At 41.9% G+C, this 20,602-nt stretch overlaps 3 protein-coding genes across 5 annotated transcripts in view; 2 read left to right on the forward strand and 1 right to left on the reverse strand.

The window, feature by feature from the left end:
* Nucleotides 1–7,049, forward strand: part of pnpla7b (patatin-like phospholipase domain containing 7b) — a 57,463-nt gene extending 50,414 nt beyond the window's left edge. For both annotated transcript variants that reach the window (XM_041041869.1, XM_041041868.1), the window contains exons 17-35: nt 236–441; nt 529–660; nt 901–1,024; nt 1,208–1,394; nt 1,610–1,759; nt 1,985–2,048; nt 2,234–2,402; nt 2,964–3,146; nt 3,242–3,360; nt 4,159–4,315; nt 4,465–4,581; nt 4,782–4,851; nt 5,150–5,266; nt 5,433–5,581; nt 5,701–5,853; nt 5,940–6,056; nt 6,183–6,267; nt 6,553–6,683; nt 6,829–7,049. In XM_041041869.1, coding sequence (XP_040897803.1) covers nt 236–441; nt 529–660; nt 901–1,024; nt 1,208–1,394; nt 1,610–1,759; nt 1,985–2,048; nt 2,234–2,402; nt 2,964–3,146; nt 3,242–3,360; nt 4,159–4,315; nt 4,465–4,581; nt 4,782–4,851; nt 5,150–5,266; nt 5,433–5,581; nt 5,701–5,853; nt 5,940–6,056; nt 6,183–6,267; nt 6,553–6,683; nt 6,829–6,882 — 2,484 coding nt within the window. In that variant the 3' untranslated portion in view covers nt 6,883–7,049. The remainder of the gene's footprint in view (nt 1–235; nt 442–528; nt 661–900; nt 1,025–1,207; nt 1,395–1,609; nt 1,760–1,984; nt 2,049–2,233; nt 2,403–2,963; nt 3,147–3,241; nt 3,361–4,158; nt 4,316–4,464; nt 4,582–4,781; nt 4,852–5,149; nt 5,267–5,432; nt 5,582–5,700; nt 5,854–5,939; nt 6,057–6,182; nt 6,268–6,552; nt 6,684–6,828) is intronic.
* Nucleotides 7,050–8,632: 1,583 nt separating this feature from the next.
* LOC121184282 (phosphatidylinositol 4-phosphate 5-kinase-like protein 1) lies at nt 8,633–19,799 on the reverse strand. Of its 2 annotated transcripts, XM_041041871.1 has the most exons (12): nt 19,754–19,799; nt 15,714–16,933; nt 14,071–14,286; nt 13,370–13,560; nt 13,224–13,274; nt 12,918–13,072; nt 12,336–12,460; nt 11,631–11,665; nt 11,482–11,537; nt 11,280–11,392; nt 10,963–11,125; nt 8,633–9,941 (listed from the first exon to the last, which is right to left on the reverse strand). In XM_041041871.1, the coding sequence occupies exons 4-12, from the start codon at nt 13,556–13,558 to the stop codon at nt 9,509–9,511; spliced, it is 1,320 nt and encodes a 439-aa protein (XP_040897805.1). In that variant the 5' UTR covers nt 13,559–13,560; nt 14,071–14,286; nt 15,714–16,933; nt 19,754–19,799; the 3' UTR covers nt 8,633–9,508. The 2 variants fall into 2 exon arrangements, with proteins under 2 accessions (XP_040897805.1, XP_040897806.1); XM_041041872.1 differs by lacking the exon at nt 19,754–19,799 and having other exon boundaries at nt 15,714–17,077.
* On the forward strand, nt 18,694–20,346 carry LOC121184283 (C-X-C motif chemokine 10-like). The gene is made up of 4 exons (XM_041041873.1): nt 18,694–18,840; nt 19,586–19,715; nt 19,813–19,893; nt 20,030–20,346. The coding sequence occupies exons 1-4, from the start codon at nt 18,708–18,710 to the stop codon at nt 20,121–20,123; spliced, it is 438 nt and encodes a 145-aa protein (XP_040897807.1). The 5' UTR covers nt 18,694–18,707; the 3' UTR covers nt 20,124–20,346.
* The last annotated feature ends 256 nt before the right edge of the window (nt 20,347–20,602 follow it).

Consider the following 20,602-nt stretch of genomic DNA (forward strand, 5'->3'; position numbering starts at 1 on the left):
ACACTGTGCCTCCCACCACCACAAGTAAATTCTCAACCCATGGGAAACACAGTTGTGTCTGGCAATTTCAAATAAGGGTGGAAACATTAGCAGGATGCTGAAACATCACATTGGTATCAATAAAATCTGACTAATTCTTCCCACAACTGTTTTACAGATGAATGGATGTGTAATCTTGAATTTTTTTTTTTACCTTCTCCACATCTCTCATTTTTCTTCTCCACATCACTCACAGGATGTGAGCATGGCGTTTGTCATCTCAGGTTTGCTCCACGTTTACCAGCGTATGATTGACCGCGAGGAGGAGACCCTGCTGTTTGTCACCCACCCCGGGGAGATGGTGGGTCACCTGTCTGTTCTCACGGGGGAGCCCCTCATCTTCACTGTCCGAGCTCAGAGAGACTGCACCTTCCTCTCCATATCCAAGGCTCACTTCTACGAGTAGGATCAAGCTCACACACAAAACATCCAGTCATTTCTTTGGTGCTCGGACACATGCAAAACACATCTGCGTTTTCGGCTTCGCAGGATTATGCGTGAGGAGCCCAGGGTGGTGCTGAATGTAGCTCACACTGTGGTGAAGAGGGTGTCGCCATTTGTCAGACAGATCGACTTCGCCCTGGACTGGATGGCAGTGGAGGCCGGCCGTGCTGTCTACAGGTATCTACTGGTGATGATGATTCTTATTAAAACAGTTAATCCATCACTAATATAAACAGTAATGACATTTAATTTAATGAACCTTGATGGAAACTCGAGGGAAACAGTTGTTTAGTTGTTCCTGATAACCAATGTCCACCTCCTGCTGTGTTTTAGAGACAGAAATATTACATGAATAAAATCATACTGGTCTGTGGGTGGAGCAGTATTGGATTTTTCTGTTTTCCTGATTGTTTTTAGACAAGGAGACAAGTCAGACAGCACCTTCATCGTCCTCAGCGGCCGACTGCGCTCCGTCATTGCAAAGGATGATGGGAAGAAGGAGCTGGCTGGAGAGTATGGTCGCGGGGACTTGATTGGTGTGGTGAGTGGTCAGAGACTGGGAAGTGGGGGCCCTGTGTGGGTTTCTAGAATAAAGGAAAGTAAATGGAAAGACAGCACTAATTTCTTTTTTTTTTTTTTGAATAAATATAAAGACACTTTCTAGGGGAAACACATTTTAGTCACTACAATCCGCAGTTGAACACCTGTTGTGTGGATTGACCAGGTTGAGGCCCTGACACACATGAACCGAGCCACCACAGTCCACGCTGTCAGAGACTCTGAGCTGGCCAAGCTACCTAAAGGAGCTCTGAACTCCATCAAGAGGAGGTATCCTCAAGTCGTCACCAGGCTGATTCATCTGCTGGGACAGAAGATCCTGGGCAACATGCAGCAGACCGGGCCTCTAGCCGGTACTCATATACTATTTTTGTTAGTGTATGTTACCAACAATAGGTACATGACTAGTGATCATCAGTGAAAACCACAAAAACATGTTGTGAAAATGTTATGAATTGCTGTTAAGCAGTTACTGTGTGCAAGACAGGGTAACTGGTGCATTAATATGTTCTATATGTGTTTTACTGTCTTAAATACCCAATAAATGAAACGCTCCTCTGCCCTGCAGCTCGTAGTCTGGCTCTCAACACGCCCACCAGCAAGTGGGACGCAGGGAATCCAGTGTCCAACCTGTCCACTGTGGCCATCCTGCCTGTGTCTGAGGAGGTTCCTCTCACCTCCTTCACTCTGGAGCTGCAGCATGCACTCAGTGGCATTGGTACAAACACACACACATACACACACACACCAAACTGTGGTCACCAAACTGTATGAACAAATATTGAAAGAATAATTACAGACACCTACTGCAAATCAAAAGGACATTATCTCTTTGGGGTTTGGAAGATCTTCACTGTGATACATCATACCTCACTTTAATTCACAGGAATCTCACAGGTCATATTTAAAAACAACCCGTTTGATGTGTTTCTGTTTCCTGAAGGTCCCACTCAGCTCCTGACCAGTGACATCATCAAACAGCGACTGGGCTCTGCTGCTCTGGACAGGTAGACATTTAATTAAGAGATTAAACTGTAAATAGTTAAGTAAAGTCAAATGAGATCAAGTCCAGATTTTTCACAGAAGTTTTCACAGAAATACAACTTTTACTACATTTCAAAACTTAATGACACTCAAATTTTACACATACGTAGAGTAATAGGTGGCTGATGTTTGTATCTCCCCTCTGAAGTGTTCATGAGTACCGTCTGTCCAGTTGGCTCGGGCAGCAGGAGGACATCCATCGCATCGTCCTCTACCAGTCTGACGCTGGCCTCACGCCTTGGACCCAGCGCTGCATCCGCCAAGCTGACTGCATCATCATTGTGGGACTGGGTGAGCAGGAGCCCACTGTGGGCGAGGTCAGTGCAAATACACCTACACCTCTACAGCTGCTCAGCTTCTCTTTAGCAGTAAGCACAGAAAATGTTGCTGCTACCTCTGCAGCAAAATGAGGCATGTCCTCAGCCTCTGTGCAGCAGTTGTTTTTTTTTTTCTTATTATATTTGACCAGTAGGTCATCCTGGCTGCCTAATGACCTCTGAAGCCTTGACCTGACACACATCCATTGAGTGTCATGCCTGATTCTTCACTTACAGATAATTAAAGGTGTGATTATCTATTTATGCCTTTGCTTCATTTTAATTATGGGAAATTTAAATTTCACTCCTGGGGCAGTCTGAGATTGGCTGCTGTTTATAGGGCTCTGTTCCTGTGCATCTCCTTAATCGATGGCATCAATGCCAGAGTCTTCATGTTAATTGGTGTCTTTCCTGATTAAACTACTGTTAAACTACAGTCACAGTATTTTTATTTCTCTCTTTTACTCGGTTGTTCTTTCTGCATTTTGACGTCATTTGTGAACATTTGTGTGTCATTCTTCAGGGATTACTCTGCTTCTTCTTTCTCTTCTCCACCTGTAGCTGGAGCGAATGTTGGAGGGCAGTGCAGTTCGGGCTCAGAAGCAGCTGGTGTTGCTGCACAGGGAGGACGGCCCTCCGCCCAAAGGGACGGCCGAGTGGCTGAATATGCGGAGCTGGATCTCCAGACACCACCACCTGTCCTGCCCCCGCAGGGTGTTCTCCAGGAGGAGTTTACCTAAGCTGGTATTAACCATCAACTCACTGAGTCTTTTGTGGGTGGTTCTAGTGCAGTTTGCAAATACGTAATTTCTCTTTGTGTGTGTGTGTGTGATTTTCAGAGAGAGTTGTACCAGCGTGTGTTTGAAAAATGTCCAGATCGTCATTCTGACTTTTCCCGCCTGGCCAGGATCCTGACAGGAAACAGCATCGCCCTCGTACTTGGTGGTGGGGGTGCCAGGTACTGCTGCTTTATATGCAAACACATTTAACACACTAGCACTGTAAGATTTAGTCTCACAGAGCAGTCATACACATACAACAGTCACAGCATGAATCACTAACACTATTTGGGGAATTTGGTACATAACATATCAGCTATAATTTTGTCCCCCAAAGTCCAATTGTTTTGTGTTGATACTTGTGCACAAGTACACAAGTAAATGCATAATATGCATAACATATAGCTTCCAATGAGCAGGTGTATTCTGATTGTCTCTGCTCTGATTGATGTGTTTCTTTTTCTCACTGCTCTGGCTTGTCCTGGAGCTCTGACAAGGTAGGGACTGTATTCCTGTCAGCTATGACCTGAGACAGCTGGTAGACATATGACTAGATAATGCTTCCACATATGCCTGTTTGTATGAAGGCTAGGACTGTACATTTAGCTGATATATTTCGTCCTAGCCTCCATCATGTGAGTGGGTTTGTGTGGTTAGTGCCACCTATCTGTGCACCTGTTGCTTTGTAAACCACTTTGCTAATAATTGATATCAATTTTAACAAGTCAAGAAAAGATTAAACTTGTCCAAATAACATTTTCTTATTGGAGTGATTTGATGCATTATATCTTAACATAATCGCAAAAGCATCAAACTCCACTGGAGTTGTTTTATCTTATCTTATCTTATCTTTAAGAAAAACCAGGCTGTCATTAAGAGACTGGTGGACTTGCTAAAATTGATTGTGATGGTAGTATTTTGAACAAAATGTGATGTCAGGTATCATGTGTACTGTTATTTGATGGATCTCCTTTCAGGGGCTGCTCTCAGGTGGGCATCCTGCGGGCACTGAATGAGGCGGGGATCCCCATCGACCTGGTGGGAGGCACCTCCATCGGCTCCTTTATGGGAGCTCTGTATGCAGAGGAGAAGAGCAACAGTCGGATGAGGGTCAGAGCTCGTGAATGGGCCATGGTGTGTTGACATTAATTAATTTAACATTAATGGAAAAACTTCATTGTTTGCCCCAAATCCTACTGCCAGTAAAGAATTTTCACCAAAGAATTTTATCAGTACACACTTGACTTTTCTTCCCTTTGTACCTTCCTTCCTTCCTTCCTCAGGATATGACCTCTTACTTTAAGAAGATATTGGATCTGACCTACCCAGTCACCTCCATGTTTTCTGGTGCTTCCTTCAACTCCAGCGTTAGTTCTGTCTTCAAGGGCAAACAGATCGAGGTAAGATGTTTCACGTAAACAACAAACACTTGGAGCTAAGCACTGAGGCAGAGGGGGACATTTACAAATGACTGGTATTGATCCAAACCACTGAGCAAACTTGACAAATGGGATTCAGTGAAAATGATCAGATTATAAATTACATAAGTTTGCAAATATGATCACAAATGCTGCTTTTTCTGCTTTCACTGTTCTGCCAGGACCTGTGGCTTCCATACTTCAACGTCACAACAGATATCACAGCTTCCTGCATGAGAGTTCACACTGACGGTGTGTGTCTAACTTCAACAAAAGAAGAACACCTACGCTTCATATCTTTGTGTGATCCCTAATGAACCCAGGGAGACTGGGCACTTGCCAGCAGTTTCCCCAAAACGAAATGCTCACTGCATTGAGTTCAATATACATGAGTCACTGACAGAGACACAGTGACGAAATCCTTGCTGCAGTGAAAACTGTGACAGCTTTGGAACAAATCAGCTGAAGACTGCAAATAATAAATAAGCAGAGTTTTTGGAATCTCCTCTAAAAACACCTGTTAACCACACACTGCCTCTCTAATCTTCAGGTTCGTTGTGGCGATACGTCAGGGCCAGTATGTCACTGTCTGGTTACCTGCCCCCTCTCTGTGACCCTAAAGATGGACATTTACTCATGGATGGAGGCTACATCAACAACCTGCCTGGTGAGGAGCGCTGAGCAGAGGAGTGGGATCAAATGTTTTAGAGATTAATTTTTTTGTTTGTCTATGCTATATTTAGCTAAAAGGTCCAGTCCATTTAGCTTTTGATCTTTAGGAATTAAATCAGTTAGAAAATGTACAAATGCATTTGTCCTGTTGTGGTATCTAGCTGACGTGGCTCGCTCCATGGGGGCCAAGGTTGTGATTGCAATTGATGTTGGAAGCCGGGATGAAACCGACCTGACCAACTATGGCGACTCCCTGAATGGCTGGTGGCTGCTGTGGAAACGATTCAACCCACTGGCTGAGAGAATCAAGGTACACTGTCCTTTGCAGACACTGACATGTCCTCTGTATTTGTCAGTTTACTTTAAAAAACCTAGCAATACTGAATATCAGTAATTGCATTAATTGAATTCTGTTAATTTCCCTTCCAGGTCCTGAACATGGCAGAGATCCAGACCCGACTTGCTTACGTCTGCTGCGTGCGGCAGCTGGAGCTGGTCAAAGACAGTGAATACTGTGAATACATTCGACCGCCCATCGATCACTACGGCACCCTAGATTTTGGCAAGTTCGACGAGATCGCGGTGAGTTTCCCCTCTGGTCCTCAGTGCCACTCTCCCATGTCCCCTCCATCTGCTGGGTTTGTGACCCTGTTTCACTGTGGCTGCAGGAGGTAGGATACCAGCACGGGAAGACACTGTTCGATGTGTGGCAGCGCAGCGGGGTGGTGGACAGCATGCTTAAGGACAGACATCAGGAAGAGTTCCACAAGACCAGAACTGGCCATGTGAGTGCAGTCTACAGACACCACTGACCCGGGGTGGATTTTAAAGCCATCATTATGTGTTTATAAATGAACTGAAACTGAGGCTGATGTAAAGTCTTCGTTGGAGTGATGCAGTGTGTCTTTCAGGTGGTCACCTGTCCGAATGCCTCCTTCACTGACCTGGCAGAGATTGTGTCGAGGATAGAACCTGTGAAGAACGCTTTAGTCAAGGGTTAGTTATCAATAACATATTAAAATAATAAACCGAACAATTTCATATCTACATAGAAAAAATTCTTGTTATAAAGGCCTGCTTTTGATTTGCAGTGTGCAGGTGTGGGCACAGTTTGTTGGTATTTTAGAAAATCTGTAATACAGTTATAGGAATCATAAACGTCTCTGGACGTGATCTGCAGTGTCAGCTACATGTCTGACATTATAACCACAAAACAAATAACCTTGTCTTCAGTCTGAAATGCTCTGGGTGCACACGTTGTCTCCTCTTGTCTGCCCTCAGAGGAGCTGTCTGATGAATACCAGACAGACTATGACGAGGAGGCGGTAGAGAGCGCTCTGTCCGACTTTGAGGCGTTCGCCCCTGGCAGTGAGCTGACAGAGGAAGAGGAGACAGTGGACACTGCTGAAACAGTACATATAAAAACAAGACATTATTTAATTGTTTTAGATTTGTGTGATAAACAAAGTCTGCGTGAAAGTAAAGTTTCGTCTTATCATAATCTGAAACCAAACAAATAAAAGCCAGCCAATGTCTGATTCTCCGTCATTTTCACAGGATGAAGAAATTCAAACCCGGCCGAGGAATTCTCCACGTCATCCTGCACCGTGACGTCCATCACAGCTACGACCACCTGTCAGGGCGACTCACCGCGCTGCACAACACACACACATGTTAATGCACTATTTCTGGTAACTTTTGAGAGTTTGCATTACAGACGTGTCCCTGATTCACTAACCCAATGAACAGTGAGGTAGCGTGCTCAGTGACTTGCTCAGGGGCACCTCAGCAGAACACAAACCTGTTGATGGATGCAGTAAAATGAGAGAAGTATCAGACCTGCCAGTAAAAGGAGATTTAGTTTTACTGATTTAGTGATTTAAAATAGTTACAGTAACAACTTACCATGGGTTTCCATCAGGTCTCTGGGGGAAGTCAGGGAACAGCAGGGAGTTTTATAAATGGGCTAACCCCACAGTAGAACAGTAGTGTGTAATAGTTTTAGCTTGTTTAAATTTTCATTAAATTGTATGGTAGTCAAAATGTATGAAGTTGTGCCACAGTAGGAGCCTTGGAAAATTTAAATTAAGTTTAAAAAAAATGTATAACTTCACAGGAGCTCATCATGTAGAAATGGTTTTAAATATAGCTGCTTCCTACCATAATAAGCTCAGATTCATGAAGCACTACAGTGCGCTTCATAAAGTTTACATGTAAGAACAGTGAGTATATGTTCTATGTGCCTACAGTTCACTTCAAGTACAGTGTTACCCTCATTTCTGTGTGATGAAGAAAGGATTTCTCGTCTTCCAGAGCAGGACGATCTGCACACTATAGGTGTGATAGATGTAATGTGAACAGCGACTAATAAACGTTTTCTCACACACAGTGCACATCAGATGTATATCATGAATGTATTTATCACTTAGAGCCTGACTATTTAAAAAAAAACAAACATGAGATTTTCATTTTCACTGCACTGGTTTTGCATGTTGGTATTTTTGTCAGCCTGAGCTTGTTCCCCTCAGATGTTCACAGCAAGCACAGCACTGCACAAGAGGCAAACTGAAACCAACCAAAACAAACCAGAGGTCATAAGACAACAATAAGGAAAAAGACACAAAGACACAGATGTACCACCAGGGTTAAGGTGTGGAAGACTGTGCTTTTTAGATTGAAAGATGTTCCCACAGTACAGCTATTCCTCATACAGATAATGCAAAAGGTCTTATCGGACCTAATGTCTTTCTCAGTGATTTTAAAGGTTGTGCTCAAGGGACCATTTATGGGAGACAGAATCCGAATCAGAAAAACTATTGATTTCCACAGGGAAAATGCACAAGCAGTTAGGAAAGAGGAAGAGGAGGAGGGAGGAAGAACCAGGGGTCAGAAGCAGCAGCAGACAAAGCAGCACCATTCAAGACTGACAGAAGAGGTTGGCTGAGTAAAGTCAGAGAGAGCTCAAGTAAAGTCACACAGGAAATGTGTTTGTAGAGACAGATGGATTAATAGTCTTTTTTTTCTTTTCACAGCATGCCTATTTTTTTTCATTAGAGCCAATATGCCCATCTCTGAATGTTGGAAGGATTTCTTTAACCACTTTTGTATGTTAGAACTTGTGTGACTCTGTGAACAGTAGGTTTCCCAGGCTCTTTATCTCTCTCTGCCCTGGGAGAGATGAAGTGTATCTTGTCTTATCTGGGAGGAGCTCTGTGTTCAAGGCTGAAATGTAGAAACTGCTAACGTCTTTGTGTCTGTGTGTGTGTGTGTATTCCTTCTAGTGTACAATACAGTTTAACTAAAACACAACACTGTGCATTATTTTTGTATGGACAGGGCACTTTTCATGCAGAGCAGGTCTAGACTGGTTCCACATAAGGATGTTTGATAACAATAAGATGATAATAGGACTGAGAATAAGACTAACAGTAATAATAATAAAACTGATAATGATAAGACTAATAGCAATACTTAATGAGACTAATAATGGGGCAGTAGGTGGCAGTATGGAAGCAGATGAACCTGCAGAGGGCGACAGGAGAAGAGGAGAGAACAAAACTACAGGAGAGAGTAGAAGCAGAGTTAGTAACAAACATTAACGGGATATGAATACATACAGGTGGAGAGGAAGAGAGAGAAGAGCTTGGTGCATCATGGGAAGTTCACAAGCAGTCTAGGCTTATAGCAGCACTACTACGAAATGGTTCAAGGCAATCCTAATCTCCTTTCCTAGTTCCTGTCTAAGTGTAATTCTAGATGAAGATACTGGTGTCATATATTATACACAAATACACAACATGTTGAAGAGTCAGAGAAATAAGGAATACCAACTAATGAACTGTGGTGATAAAAGGAAATTGACATTATTTACATCACTGGTATGAATCACTCAGTAAAACTTTGAAGGTTTTAAAAACTTGGGTTTCTAAACACAACATAAAACTAGTATATCAGAGAAAGAGGAGAAATCAGAGCTGAAAGACCTCTGCCCCTGCAGTACCCTGGGCCCCCAAAGCATTTATCTACATTGCCTTAGCCAGAAATCCCTGAAACTGCACAGAAGGCTACTTCTATGCAAACATGAAGTCTCTACACTTATTGGCTGGTTGCACTCGTACATCATATGTCCACTGGATGTCACTGTGTTGCAGACAGAATGAATCACAGCCCCATCAGGTGGACACTGGGGCTTATGCAGCACGTGTGTTAATAACTGATGAATGTTTTCAGCATGTTGTCATTGAGTGTGATCCTGTATCCACTGGCTGAACCTGTGGGAGTACTTAGCTGGTCTAATCGTGGAAAAGGCCCTGCCTGGGTAGCGGAGGTGTTTCCACAGGTTCTCCAGTCTTTTCTTCCAGTTGTAGACAGTGAAAATGTCTATAATTCCCACAAAGTAGCGTCGGTCTGGCCCGTCGATCACATGAATGGCGTTTTTGCAGTTGGGCAGCAGCCTGTGATGATGCTTGTGGAATTCCTGCAGTAATTCAGTGCTGGTTTCTTTCGCAGGGCAGTTTATCTCCTGGAGGGGGATTTCTTCACTAGTGCCCCCAGCTGCTGCCTGTGGCTGGCCTGACCCACAATCTGTAGTATCTGGCCCCATGGTATCCTCCAGTAATGGAATGGTGGGGGGGTCTGACCCTGTGGGGCTGACATCCAAGTCCAAAGACCTATAAGAGAGGCAAAAATAAAAAAAAACACAGAACATAGTGTGTCATAAAAGATGCTCAGTAAAGCAGAACTTAATGTGAAAACCACAGTGATTAACAAAACAAACCATGGTGCACCAGTCCATCCACAGAGGTATCTCCACTACTTCTCAGTTCTTCAGTGTCGGTTCATCTTCATAACCCTCTGACAGGGAAGCTGCATAGAACTGTATTTTCATATATTCAAGCTGTTTAACCACACTGAAACCTTCTTTCTGTTGTTCAAAAAAGGTGAAAAGGGTTTGCCTGTTGGAAACTACCCAAAATGTGTTGTGATTGTTTTAGTCATTTCTTTCATCTTTTTTTTAGCGCCTCCTGGTGGTGGTGTTGGGCCTCAACTAGTGTACTTTCTGAGGCTGCTGCTGCTGTATCCCTGAATAAGCTGCATTTTTTTCAAAAGAGAAATCACAGGCTGAGGTACGTCCTTTTCAAGCTCAGGGGTATAGAGAGACGGGTCCATGTCCAAGAGAGAATATGTTGTGTGAGGAAACTCCTGGGCCAGTACTGGATTTGAAAGTGGAGCCCCCACTGATAATCCCTCCATTTTCCAATAAGAATATAAGAAATAGCTGCCATCTTGTTTTTCCTTTGTTTCTTTGTTTCATCTGCCATCTGTCCTCTGTCCTCCCTATTCTCCCTCTGCCACTGAGTCACTGAACCTAAAATGGATTGTGGTTTGTAGGTGGTTTGAATGATGGTGCAAACCAGGAACAAATCACTAAGTACAGTGTGCAAGTGCACCAGGCAGGTAAATCCTGGCTTTCAAAGTGTATATATGACAAAGTGTATACACTCCTATTTTAATCCATCTGTCCATACAGGCCGTGTAACAGCTAGCCCTTTATTTGCATTGCCTCCATTTTACATGAATGACTACATGGACCATTTCCAAAATGTTTGCTCAGTTGGTGAGCATCAGTGCTGTTGGTAGGCTAGCTGTCTCTCCCACACAACAGTGGGTCAAAGGATGTATGAAACCTACTTTGTTGCTCGAATAACGAGGTTTGCCAAAGAGTGTTTTCCTTCGAGCTCGTCTCGGTGCAGAGGTTGATGGGCCAGCAGCACACTGTAGTCCAGCACATTGAGTTCTTGAAGAAAAGCAGCATCCGCTTTCACTTGATTGGTGAACCAGGATTTTTCTGGACCTACAGAAACCACACAGACAGTTCCATTCAGTGTGCCTTCACACTTATCAAACACATGTGACTTTTGTTTTTTTGTTGTTGTTTGTTTTTTGCAGTTAGTTTTGTGTAGCATTATTCACATGGCTAAGGAAAGTGCAGAGGTGAGGACACTCACCTAATGCAATGCACTGTCCTTCGAAGTTCCTGTCCTTCAGCACCTTTATTATTTGTTTCCCACCTGTGTCGGGGTTAGTCCACCTCCCCACCGCACAACCTTTAATGTCGTATCTGTGCAACAAAAACACACATCACTTTATACACACAAAATATATCTGAAATCTACACAACAAAACATGGGGAAAACATAGATACTGTACCTAATGTTGATCCTCTCATCAGGGTAAAACACACTCTGCATCACAACGAAGTATTTCTGGAGCAGACAGACAGCACTGCATTGTAAGTACTGCTACTGTAATGATATAAAGGATGTAATAACTTACTGCTTATTGTGATGATGAAATACCTTTATCTGATTTGGAACAACAATCCTGTGAACACCTTGAAAATGGAAAGACCACAATCAGCAACAGCTTTTTAACCTCTGCTTCAAACATGTGGCCACAGCAACAAGTAACAGAGCCAGGGTGCATTACATGACTCTTATGACAAAGGACAAAGCCCTCCTTTGAGGCCTTGGTAGAAGTCTAAGAGCTGAGCCAACCACAACTGAGTCTCAGCTCCCATGTACCAGTTAGAAGTTAGGGCCAAAAACACAAGCACAGCTTTTGATTGAACCCAGGGTGAAAAGTACTGGAAGAAGATCATAATGCAGTTTGATCAGTTTGTGCTCCTTTGATTGTGCAGTGAGGTTTTCCTCTGCACACATTCCAGCAAATGTGTTTGGATGTTTTTATGTGGGTATATGTTGGGAGATGGAGCTTCACAGCCAAAGTATTGGAAACACTGAATTAAGGTACAACAAGCACCAGTTTCTTTTCATGTTTCATGTTTATTGTAAATATCTCAACTGTAGATACTGTAGATACTGTATATCCTGCACTTGCTGCTTTTGCACTTCTGGTTAGATGCTAAACTGCATTTCATTACCCTGTCCTTGTACATGACAATAAAGTTGAACCTAATCTAATAATCTTTTGATTGGATAAGCACAGTATCTTGGACTACTGAGGACCTCTCGTGCTGAACAGTTAAATGAATCTACTCTTACCTAGAAATCTCACCATCAGTGAATGAGGGTATTTCTCCAAGTGGTCCATGTATGCCTGTAGATTGGACAGAAGAAACCTGACCTCACGTCTGCTCTGGGTCTTTAGGAAGAACCTCTTGTCATTCCTAAAACCAAGCACACACAAGAACATCAGTACTGGAGCATTCTGCCAAACCCCAAAATATGTTAGATGATTAGTTTTTTCATGTTCAGTGTCAGTGTTTGTAAAACTCTCGGTTTCTATTCATGGAAACTGTGGTATATTTAACGTGAAAACCATGGATGCCGTTATTATATTTTTAAAAAATAAAGTCTGTAACTCGTCTGTGCTGGGAAAGTCAGTTGCTGGCATGAATACTGGCCTCCAGTGACACTAGATACAGTCCTGCAAAGTAAATGATCTAAATAATGAATCTAAACTCAATGGCTCTGTTAAACATGTGAATGAGTCCATTTGCAAGATCTCAGTTTTGAAATAGCAATTAAATATCAGAACAAACTAATATGAATAAGATTTGGATGAAATAAGGTAAACGTTTAATCAATGAAAGGCTTCTGTGTGTGGCAGAGGATTATACTCACGTGACAAAGAAATCTGCCTTGCTTTTGGAGTTGCTGACAAACTGGAGGTAGCAGCCGCCTAAGCAGAGAGAGTTCATGTATTCCTCCTCTGTGATGTCCAGTGAACGCCTCAGCTTAGCAAACACTGGTGCTGCATACGTCTGCATCTCAAACCCCTGGAAGATCAAAAAGTGTTTGCTTTAGGACGTTTGAATATATGATCAGAATTAAAAACAGTATCCAGGTCTGAAAACAAGTCAAAGCTTTAAAACTTCTGTTGTTAAAAGAACAGAAAAATGCGTTTTTCGGGTGGAAATGACCACTCACATCATGGGTCTGAGCTTCCTCTGCCTTGAAATGTTCAGCTGTGAGTGTGTCCTGTGCAAAAAGTAAAGTGTTTATGAGCAAAGTTATGTCTGCAGTGTTTCACATTTACAATCCAAGCATTGACTTTGAATGAGAAGATTGTTCACCTGGCCTGGGGTGTCCATAGTGCCCTGAATGACAGCATGCATGCCTTCTTTTATCATGGATGTCAGATGGTAGAACTCGTGGTCTGGGGTGATCTCAAACACCCCTAGCATCCTCCACCTCCGTCTCAGTTGCCACCAGAATCTTTGTCTGGCAGCTCTGGAGGAGCCAGCAGCTTTTCTCTGGGCCATCTCTGACACCAGGCAGGCACACGTCAGTTTCACAATAAAAGCACATAGAGCAAAGTCACACATGATCACACATGAAATGAACAAAGATGAACCAAACCAACATCCATGTTGATTAAGGTGAAGTATAGTGAGGTGAATTAATTACATTGAGTTTTATATGAGTCTTGGAAATCAGTCTACTTTAGTTGCTACAGCTAAGCTATATGTTGGACATTAATGTCTCACAAATGTTTGTAATACATGTATATACTGTACGGAGACCATTATAATGGTTCTCATGTAGCACGTGTGACATTTCTGCCATGAGTTAGAATTTAATGTTTGTTCAAACAACCAAAGCATAAACCAAAGACGATATTTTAGATTTTAAACAGCTCTAACCCCTCAGACGTACAGGATACTGTATCATCTCAGAAAGCAGGCTCGTATGCTCAAAAGACATGATTAGTCTTGTTTCCAGATGATCCTGAAAAGCTAAATCACACATAACTATAATTTCAGGGAGCTCTTACCTGGAGTTCTTGCTTGGACTACACCGGAAAACACAGCAAATGATTGATGCAGTGTGTCTGAAATGACTCTTGTCTTTGTGTATATAAAGTCTCCTCCCACTCGAAATAGAACCACATTCCTTGCAGGTTAGACAAGCTCTGCAGGGTGTGCCACATGCGAAAGCAAAGGTGTGTGTGGCATAGGAGCTTCTTCACGGTACTATGAAGAGGAAACCCCTGAGGAGAACAACAGCACAAATTAAAGGTGTACAAGTCAAACAAAAATAATGAAGCTTCTGAACAGCTGTGTTTTAACTCAAGTACATATGTTTTAAAACTTAGTCACACACCTCTCAAAATGTAAACAAACATGAACATGACAGTCTGGAGTTAATTACCTCACTCCTGTTAGTGTTTCTGTGGTTTTGAAATGTTCAAACTCTCCTTTCATGGTTTCACATTATTATTTTTTTTTTTTTTTTCAGAGATTCAGATCTGCTCTGTCTCTTCTGTGTTCTGGGATTTCTGACCTTGTCTTAACAGGTTCCAAGGCTCAGGAGCAGTCCCGTCATGTCACATGACCAACCAGTGCAAACATCATGACCACAGTCAGTCTGCATTGAGCTTGGGATGCAGCTCTTCTCTTGATTTCTGTGTCCAAGTTTTCTTCCATCTCTCTCTCCTCATCAGCGTTAAAATTATATCCAGTCGTGATCAAAGAACCTTCTCTGTGATACAGATTATTATATATTATATTATAATTTTAAAGCTCTATTGTCTGATGTTTTTTACGAGTCTTGTTTTTATTTACTTTTTAATTCCTTGTTGATTGTTTTTGTGCAGTCTTCCTTATATTTTTGTATGTGTGTCATGTGACTGCTTCATTATGAATCTTTCTTGTTCAGGTCTTTGTTGAAAAAGAGATCTCAGTCTCAACAAGACTCCCCCATTAAGATCAAATCAACGAAGGTTTAAATGCACAGTATAGTGACAGTAACTATTATCTGTACAGTGTAAACAAACAGTCTTGTCCTGATGTTATCATAAAGACTAAAATTTGACCTTTTTCCATCCATTCAATCTCCAGGCTTTTTATGTCTGATAAAACTGTCTCTTCTGTCAGAGAAAAGCAATGTAACCATGCAGAAGCATTAAAGCATGGTTTGATATGTGAGTAGAAACTGATCATTATCTTCCTGTAGCTTTGATTTTTTATTTTGAAGCAAAATTACTTATAATGCATAAGCTATTATTCATAATATTCATGAGAAACAAAGACTATTTGATCATGTAAATATGAAATATTTATGAAATACTGACTAAAAAATGTGCTTCTCCCCACATTTGATTTGACAAAGTGTTGATTCTCATAAAGCATTCTGAGCCCTGTGCCCTACAGGCACAGACATAAAGATGTATTTGTAATCTGTGAGGGTTCATTGCTGGGCTAAAGCTGGACATTGTCCACAGCTGGTCTGTGTCAGTTTCACATCCCCTTTCTTCGCAAATCTCAAGGCTTCACTGAAAATATTAAAGAGGGAACACACACAGACACAGCATGGCCTAAGCACCAGTCCAAGCAGAGCATGCCTCCACAAGTACAACACCTTAATATACTATAATGACATGCTGAGAATAAAGATGTAAATAAAGGCATAAATTACCGTCTTTGGATTCTTGACTGTACAGGTGAATCAGAGGCTCATTTCTCTGAAAAGGCCAGTGTTTCATCTGAGAGGAAGTAATCTTGTAAAATTACCTGCACAAGGAAAGAAAGCACGAGCTGTTACTTTTGAAGAAACTGACTTTTTCTTATATGCAAAGCCCTGGCACTTTAATTTCACTTGTGGCCACTGTGGAGACCATTTAGCAGAAGTTGGAGGTTAGACGTTAGGCTGGTTTTACAGTGTGATACTGACCCGAGGTACGGGGGCATTCAGCTCACACCCGTGCCCATTTCACTACTGTGGGAGCCCACATCTCATTTCCCGTAATTGCAACCGGATTTCTCCCACTTGCATCTTTTTCTTGCATCTCTACCTCTGCCTCTGAAGACAGGAGGAGTAAAAACACGTAAACATGTTTTTAAAGAACATGTTTACCTCCAGTAACACAGCAGTCAGGTGACTTTTACAGTCCTGTGCTGACTGTTCTTGGTTTGTAGTTTGTATTTACCCTGTTTGACAACCATTTACTATAAATCTGTTGCCTGTACAAAAACTGTGCTCAGATCAGTCGAACCACAGTGAGTAAATGTACTTCACTGCTCAGAATGCACATGAAACATGTTTCTACTGGCAACAAGAGCAAGTTTTTTAAAGTTCATAATGATTTGCATCTACATTTACATCAGTAACCCAGGTTATAGTTATTATAATGTTTTGTTATCAGCACAAATGCTTCAGATAAACCATATTTCTGCCGGACACACAGGGACATACAGCTTCATTAATAACTGAATGGAGAAATAAACCTAATTAAAATGTGTTTCTTGCTGAAAGACTCTCTCTGATTATACTATTATTAATGATACAGATTAAAAGGAGAAATAAGACATTTTTTTCTTGAATGAAGAAAGGAAGGCACGGTGGTACAGTGGTTAGCACTGTCACCTCACAGCAAGAACCCCGGTCTGGGCTCTTCTGTGTGGAGTTTGCATGTTGTCCCTGTGTCTGCGTGGGTGTTCTCCGAATTCCTCCCACAATCCCCAAAACATGCAAATTAGGTTAACTGGCTACTCTAAATTGCCCCTTTGGTGTGAGTGTGTGCGTGAGCAGTTGGTTGTCTTTGTGTGTCAGCCCTGCGATTGAATGGCGACCAGTCCAGGGTGTACCCCGCCTCTCGACCACGGTCAGCTGGGATAGGATCCAGCTCCCCTGCAACCCTGATGGATCAAGCGGTATAGAAGATGAATGAATAAAGTTGTTCATGGTTCTTTTGTTAATAAATAAAATCAACATCTTGGTATCGTTATTCTTGCATTGGTTGTGTTGTTTGTCCACTTCTGTTAAACTGCTGTGATTTTTGTGATGCAGTTTCAGATCAGTCTGATCAGCTGATTTGACCAATCACCAACATGTTTCCCAAAAAAGCTGTGTCCCTGTGTCCTTGTTCATGGCTCCTTGAGTCCAAAAACAAACCTTTTAAAACATTTCAGCAGTTTGTTGTTCTGATATGTAATTTACACAATGTTGGTCAAACAATCCGCATTTACAAAACTAAAGTTTTGTATCTGCATTGTGACCTTCACAGAAACTGGGGGGATAATTGTTTCTGCGACTGAACCAGGAGGCCCCAGCTGCACATCGGATGTTTCATATAGTAAACAGACAGTTTACTTGGTTAGCCAGTGTTGTATTTAGTCAATAACACAGCAGGGTGAGATCATTCAAGGTGGCGACTGCTTCAAACTGGGAAACAGAGATAGACTGTTGGTTGGTAACTGGTCACAGAGCAGCTGATAAAATGGGACTGCACTGACACCACATCAGGCCCAAGTGCCACATTAAAGTGCAGAGCCCCTAAAAGAACATCAGCAAACATCAGAAAAAACAGCTACTGTTTGCCAATTTCTCCCTCACCTCATGGAGAAACTGCCAATGTTCATAAATCTCTTTTGTTTTTTTTTGTTGCAAAGACAATATTGAAATGAAACTCTTTTTGATTTGACTTCTATTAGTGCAGTGTTTTAACAAACATGTCTGGTGTAATATAAATGTACTGTAATGAGACTTTCAGCAGTCAGTATTTAAGCATTTACAAGAAAGCAGGATTACAGGATTATTGACAGAGGGTGCTGCATCAGCAGACATTTAATCCACACGTGTCCATATTTACCATGCACTGTTTCGAAAGTCATGTCTGGTTTGAGGAATTTCCCTCAGACCGCAGGCAGCAAATTCAGACTGTGAAACTGAAACAACCGTGATTGATTTGGTTAAATATTTAAGGGGGATTTATTGTAATATATCCCCTGAGTAGGCTTTTTTTTTTTATTTCATTTCCCTTAGACTTGTTTTGAAACCTGCTACAATAATGTCTGCAATATCTGAAACTACTATTTATATATTTAATTTAGATATAAATATATCATTTATTTCTTTTGATATGTAGAATACTACCTGGTTCATAATATGATCCTGTCTTTGTAGTGTCATGCTGATGTTCTTTGTCTTTAAAGGAGGATTAAACAGCTTTATATGGCTGTTAATTTTTTTTTTAATAATAACTTTTGTTACTTGCGAGTTTGTTGTGTTGTATGTTGTTAAAGCTGTGTCATGAGACAGTGTTGAAGTAAATGTCTAACTTTTTTTTGTCCATTTTTGCAATTTATCAAACAATTAGAGTCTCTTAATTGTCCCCAGTGTGTCCACTTATTTTTGGTCTGGACATTAAACTTCAGGTTTAATTAAAAGGCCACTACCAGAGGACCTGAGGGTTCTGGAGGGTTCACAGGGTAAAAGCAAATTGGATAAATAGGTCGGACCAAGGCAATTACACACCAGATAAGAAGTGCCTCTGATTCTGAGAAACAGCTTTGCTAGAAGAAAAAGGAAGAGACAGTGAAAGTGGGTAGGTTTCCTGAAAGTGAAACTGTTGTCCTGTTGCACCACACAGCTTTGTGTGGGTGTTGTCCAGCGTATAAAAGAGTGAGACCCATGCGCTGTATGCCATCAGAAGTCCACACTGAAGAGAGACACTGCACTGGGAGCCAGAACCTGTCTACAGCCACAACTATGAATTCAGCTGTCACTGCCTTCCTCGCCTGCCTGCTGGTCCTCTGTGCACAAGGTACTGTGAAGAGTTTAGTATCCTGTGATTCGCTCACCATCATGGTCTGTTTTGTCTCAGGCTTGGTTGTGAGTGGCTATTGACTTGTATGTTTGAGTCATTGTTTTGGTTTTACAGTGCACAGCTTCTCTGGTTTGGTTCAGTCAGCGCTCTCAGCAGCTTCAGTACCAGCAGCTGTATTTCAGTGAAAAAGCTGTGAGCTTTTTGTCAAATGTCAAAATGACTGTAATTCTAGTTTTAAAAATTTATAAATTGTGTCTTATCAGAAAGTGGTACTGATATTTTTCTCAGGAGTTGGTGGAGACAAAAATCAGAGCTTAAAGGACAGGGAATACTGGACTCATCAGGTGGACACAAACACGACTCTAATTTATAAATGAAATGTTGCTTCTGTGTCTGCTGGGTGTATAAATAGGTAACTGTTTGCCACTGCAATTTGAAAATAACGGTCACGGAGAGAAGAAAAAACTCTTAACTTTGTTGCAGTGCCTCGAATTCCCCAAATTCCTCCCAGCTCACTGCTGAGATATCCTTCCTACTCACCTGTGTGGGACATTATAACAACATCGCTGAGAGTCGGATAATGAGATAATGTTAGTCTTACTGAACTCCAGAAGAGCTGATGATGCCAGCTCTGCCTCTGACAAACACTGATACATGATGACTCTGATGTCTGCTGACTGACTGACTGACTGACTGAAAAGATGATCAGCAGGTAACAAGGCTGTGCTTTTTCTTCCCACAGGGCAGCTAGACAACGGATTTAGCAACTGCAAGTGTTCAAAGAGTTATGTGGGCAGGATCAACTCGCAGCTCATCCAGTCAGGGCCAGTCGTACACAACCCAAGTGTCTTCTGTCCACATATTGAGATCATGTGAGTAAATTAGCAGAGCTAAAGACACATTTACTGACCTGTCACTCCTCTGCAATCTCCAGGTCCTCTCTAACACCCACTCTTTCTTCTCTCCCAGTATTACCTTAAAAGGAAATAAGGAAAGATGCGTGGATCCACAGTCGCCACTCGGAAAGCTCATCCTGAAAAACAAACACAAGTAAGATCAGCTTGACTGCACTAACGTCAGACACCGCGCCACACTGTTGATGCTCAAGGTCTTCAATATGAAAAACCATTGTCAGTGTTTCAGATTTCCTTTTAACTTACGGTGGGTGTCCTTTGCTTTGACTCAGGCACGACAAGAAAACAGCTGTGACCGTGACAGCGGCTTCTGGGCAAACAAATACTCAGAGCTCACCATCAGCACACACCTCATCCAGGCTCTAGGACTCTGCACTGAAGACGGATCAGGGCAAACACTGTTAGTATAGAAGAAGCTGTTCACCGCCACTGCCTCTGTCATTCATACAAGGAGAGTTCAAAACATTACCAATGGCCAGTCATCTATTTTTTCTCTGTTCCTAAGTTGTCTTGTCATGTATATATGTAATAAATGATCTATATGTATATAAACTTTAATAATATGAAAAATAAAACACACGTGATGGGACTTTCTGTTCTCTGTGTGCTGTTTCACCTCATACATGTGGACATGAAAAATCTTGCCTTATTTATATGTTCCAAACTGTGCATGGCCAAAAGTATGTGGACAACCAAGCCTAACAGTGGGGATTTTCTCCCATTCAAACACAAGAGCATTAGCGAGGTCCAACACTGGTGAATGGAGAAAAGTTATTTATGTTACCATACTAAACATACTAACCTTATCTGTACAAACATGCAAAACTCAGGAACAATCAGGAAAC

This window comes from Toxotes jaculatrix, chromosome 7 (assembly GCF_017976425.1).
Source record: "Toxotes jaculatrix isolate fToxJac2 chromosome 7, fToxJac2.pri, whole genome shotgun sequence".
Lineage (NCBI taxonomy): Eukaryota > Metazoa > Chordata > Actinopteri > Toxotidae > Toxotes > Toxotes jaculatrix.

Bases quoted from the DNA above. Each gene is read 5' to 3' on its own strand.
- LOC121184282 (XM_041041871.1), bottom strand. From the start codon at position 13,558: ATGGCCCAGAGAAAAGCTGCTGGCTCCTCCAGAGCTGCCAGACAAAGA. The intron at 13,073-13,223 runs GTGAGTGGTCAT...TTGATCTTCCAG, and splicing joins AGGAAGCTCAGACCCATGAT to GGGTTTGAGATGCAGACGTA. The intron at 9,942-10,962 runs GTAGGTTTCATA...CCTCTCTTATAG, and splicing joins CTCGTTATTCGAGCAACAAA to GTCTTTGGACTTGGATGTCA.
- LOC121184283 (XM_041041873.1), top strand. From the start codon at position 18,708: ATGCGCTGTATGCCATCAGAAGTCCACACTGAAGAGAGACACTGCACT. The intron at 19,716-19,812 runs GTGAGTAAATTA...CTTCTCTCCCAG, and splicing joins TGTCCACATATTGAGATCAT to TATTACCTTAAAAGGAAATA. The intron at 19,894-20,029 runs GTAAGATCAGCT...GCTTTGACTCAG, and splicing joins ATCCTGAAAAACAAACACAA to GCACGACAAGAAAACAGCTG.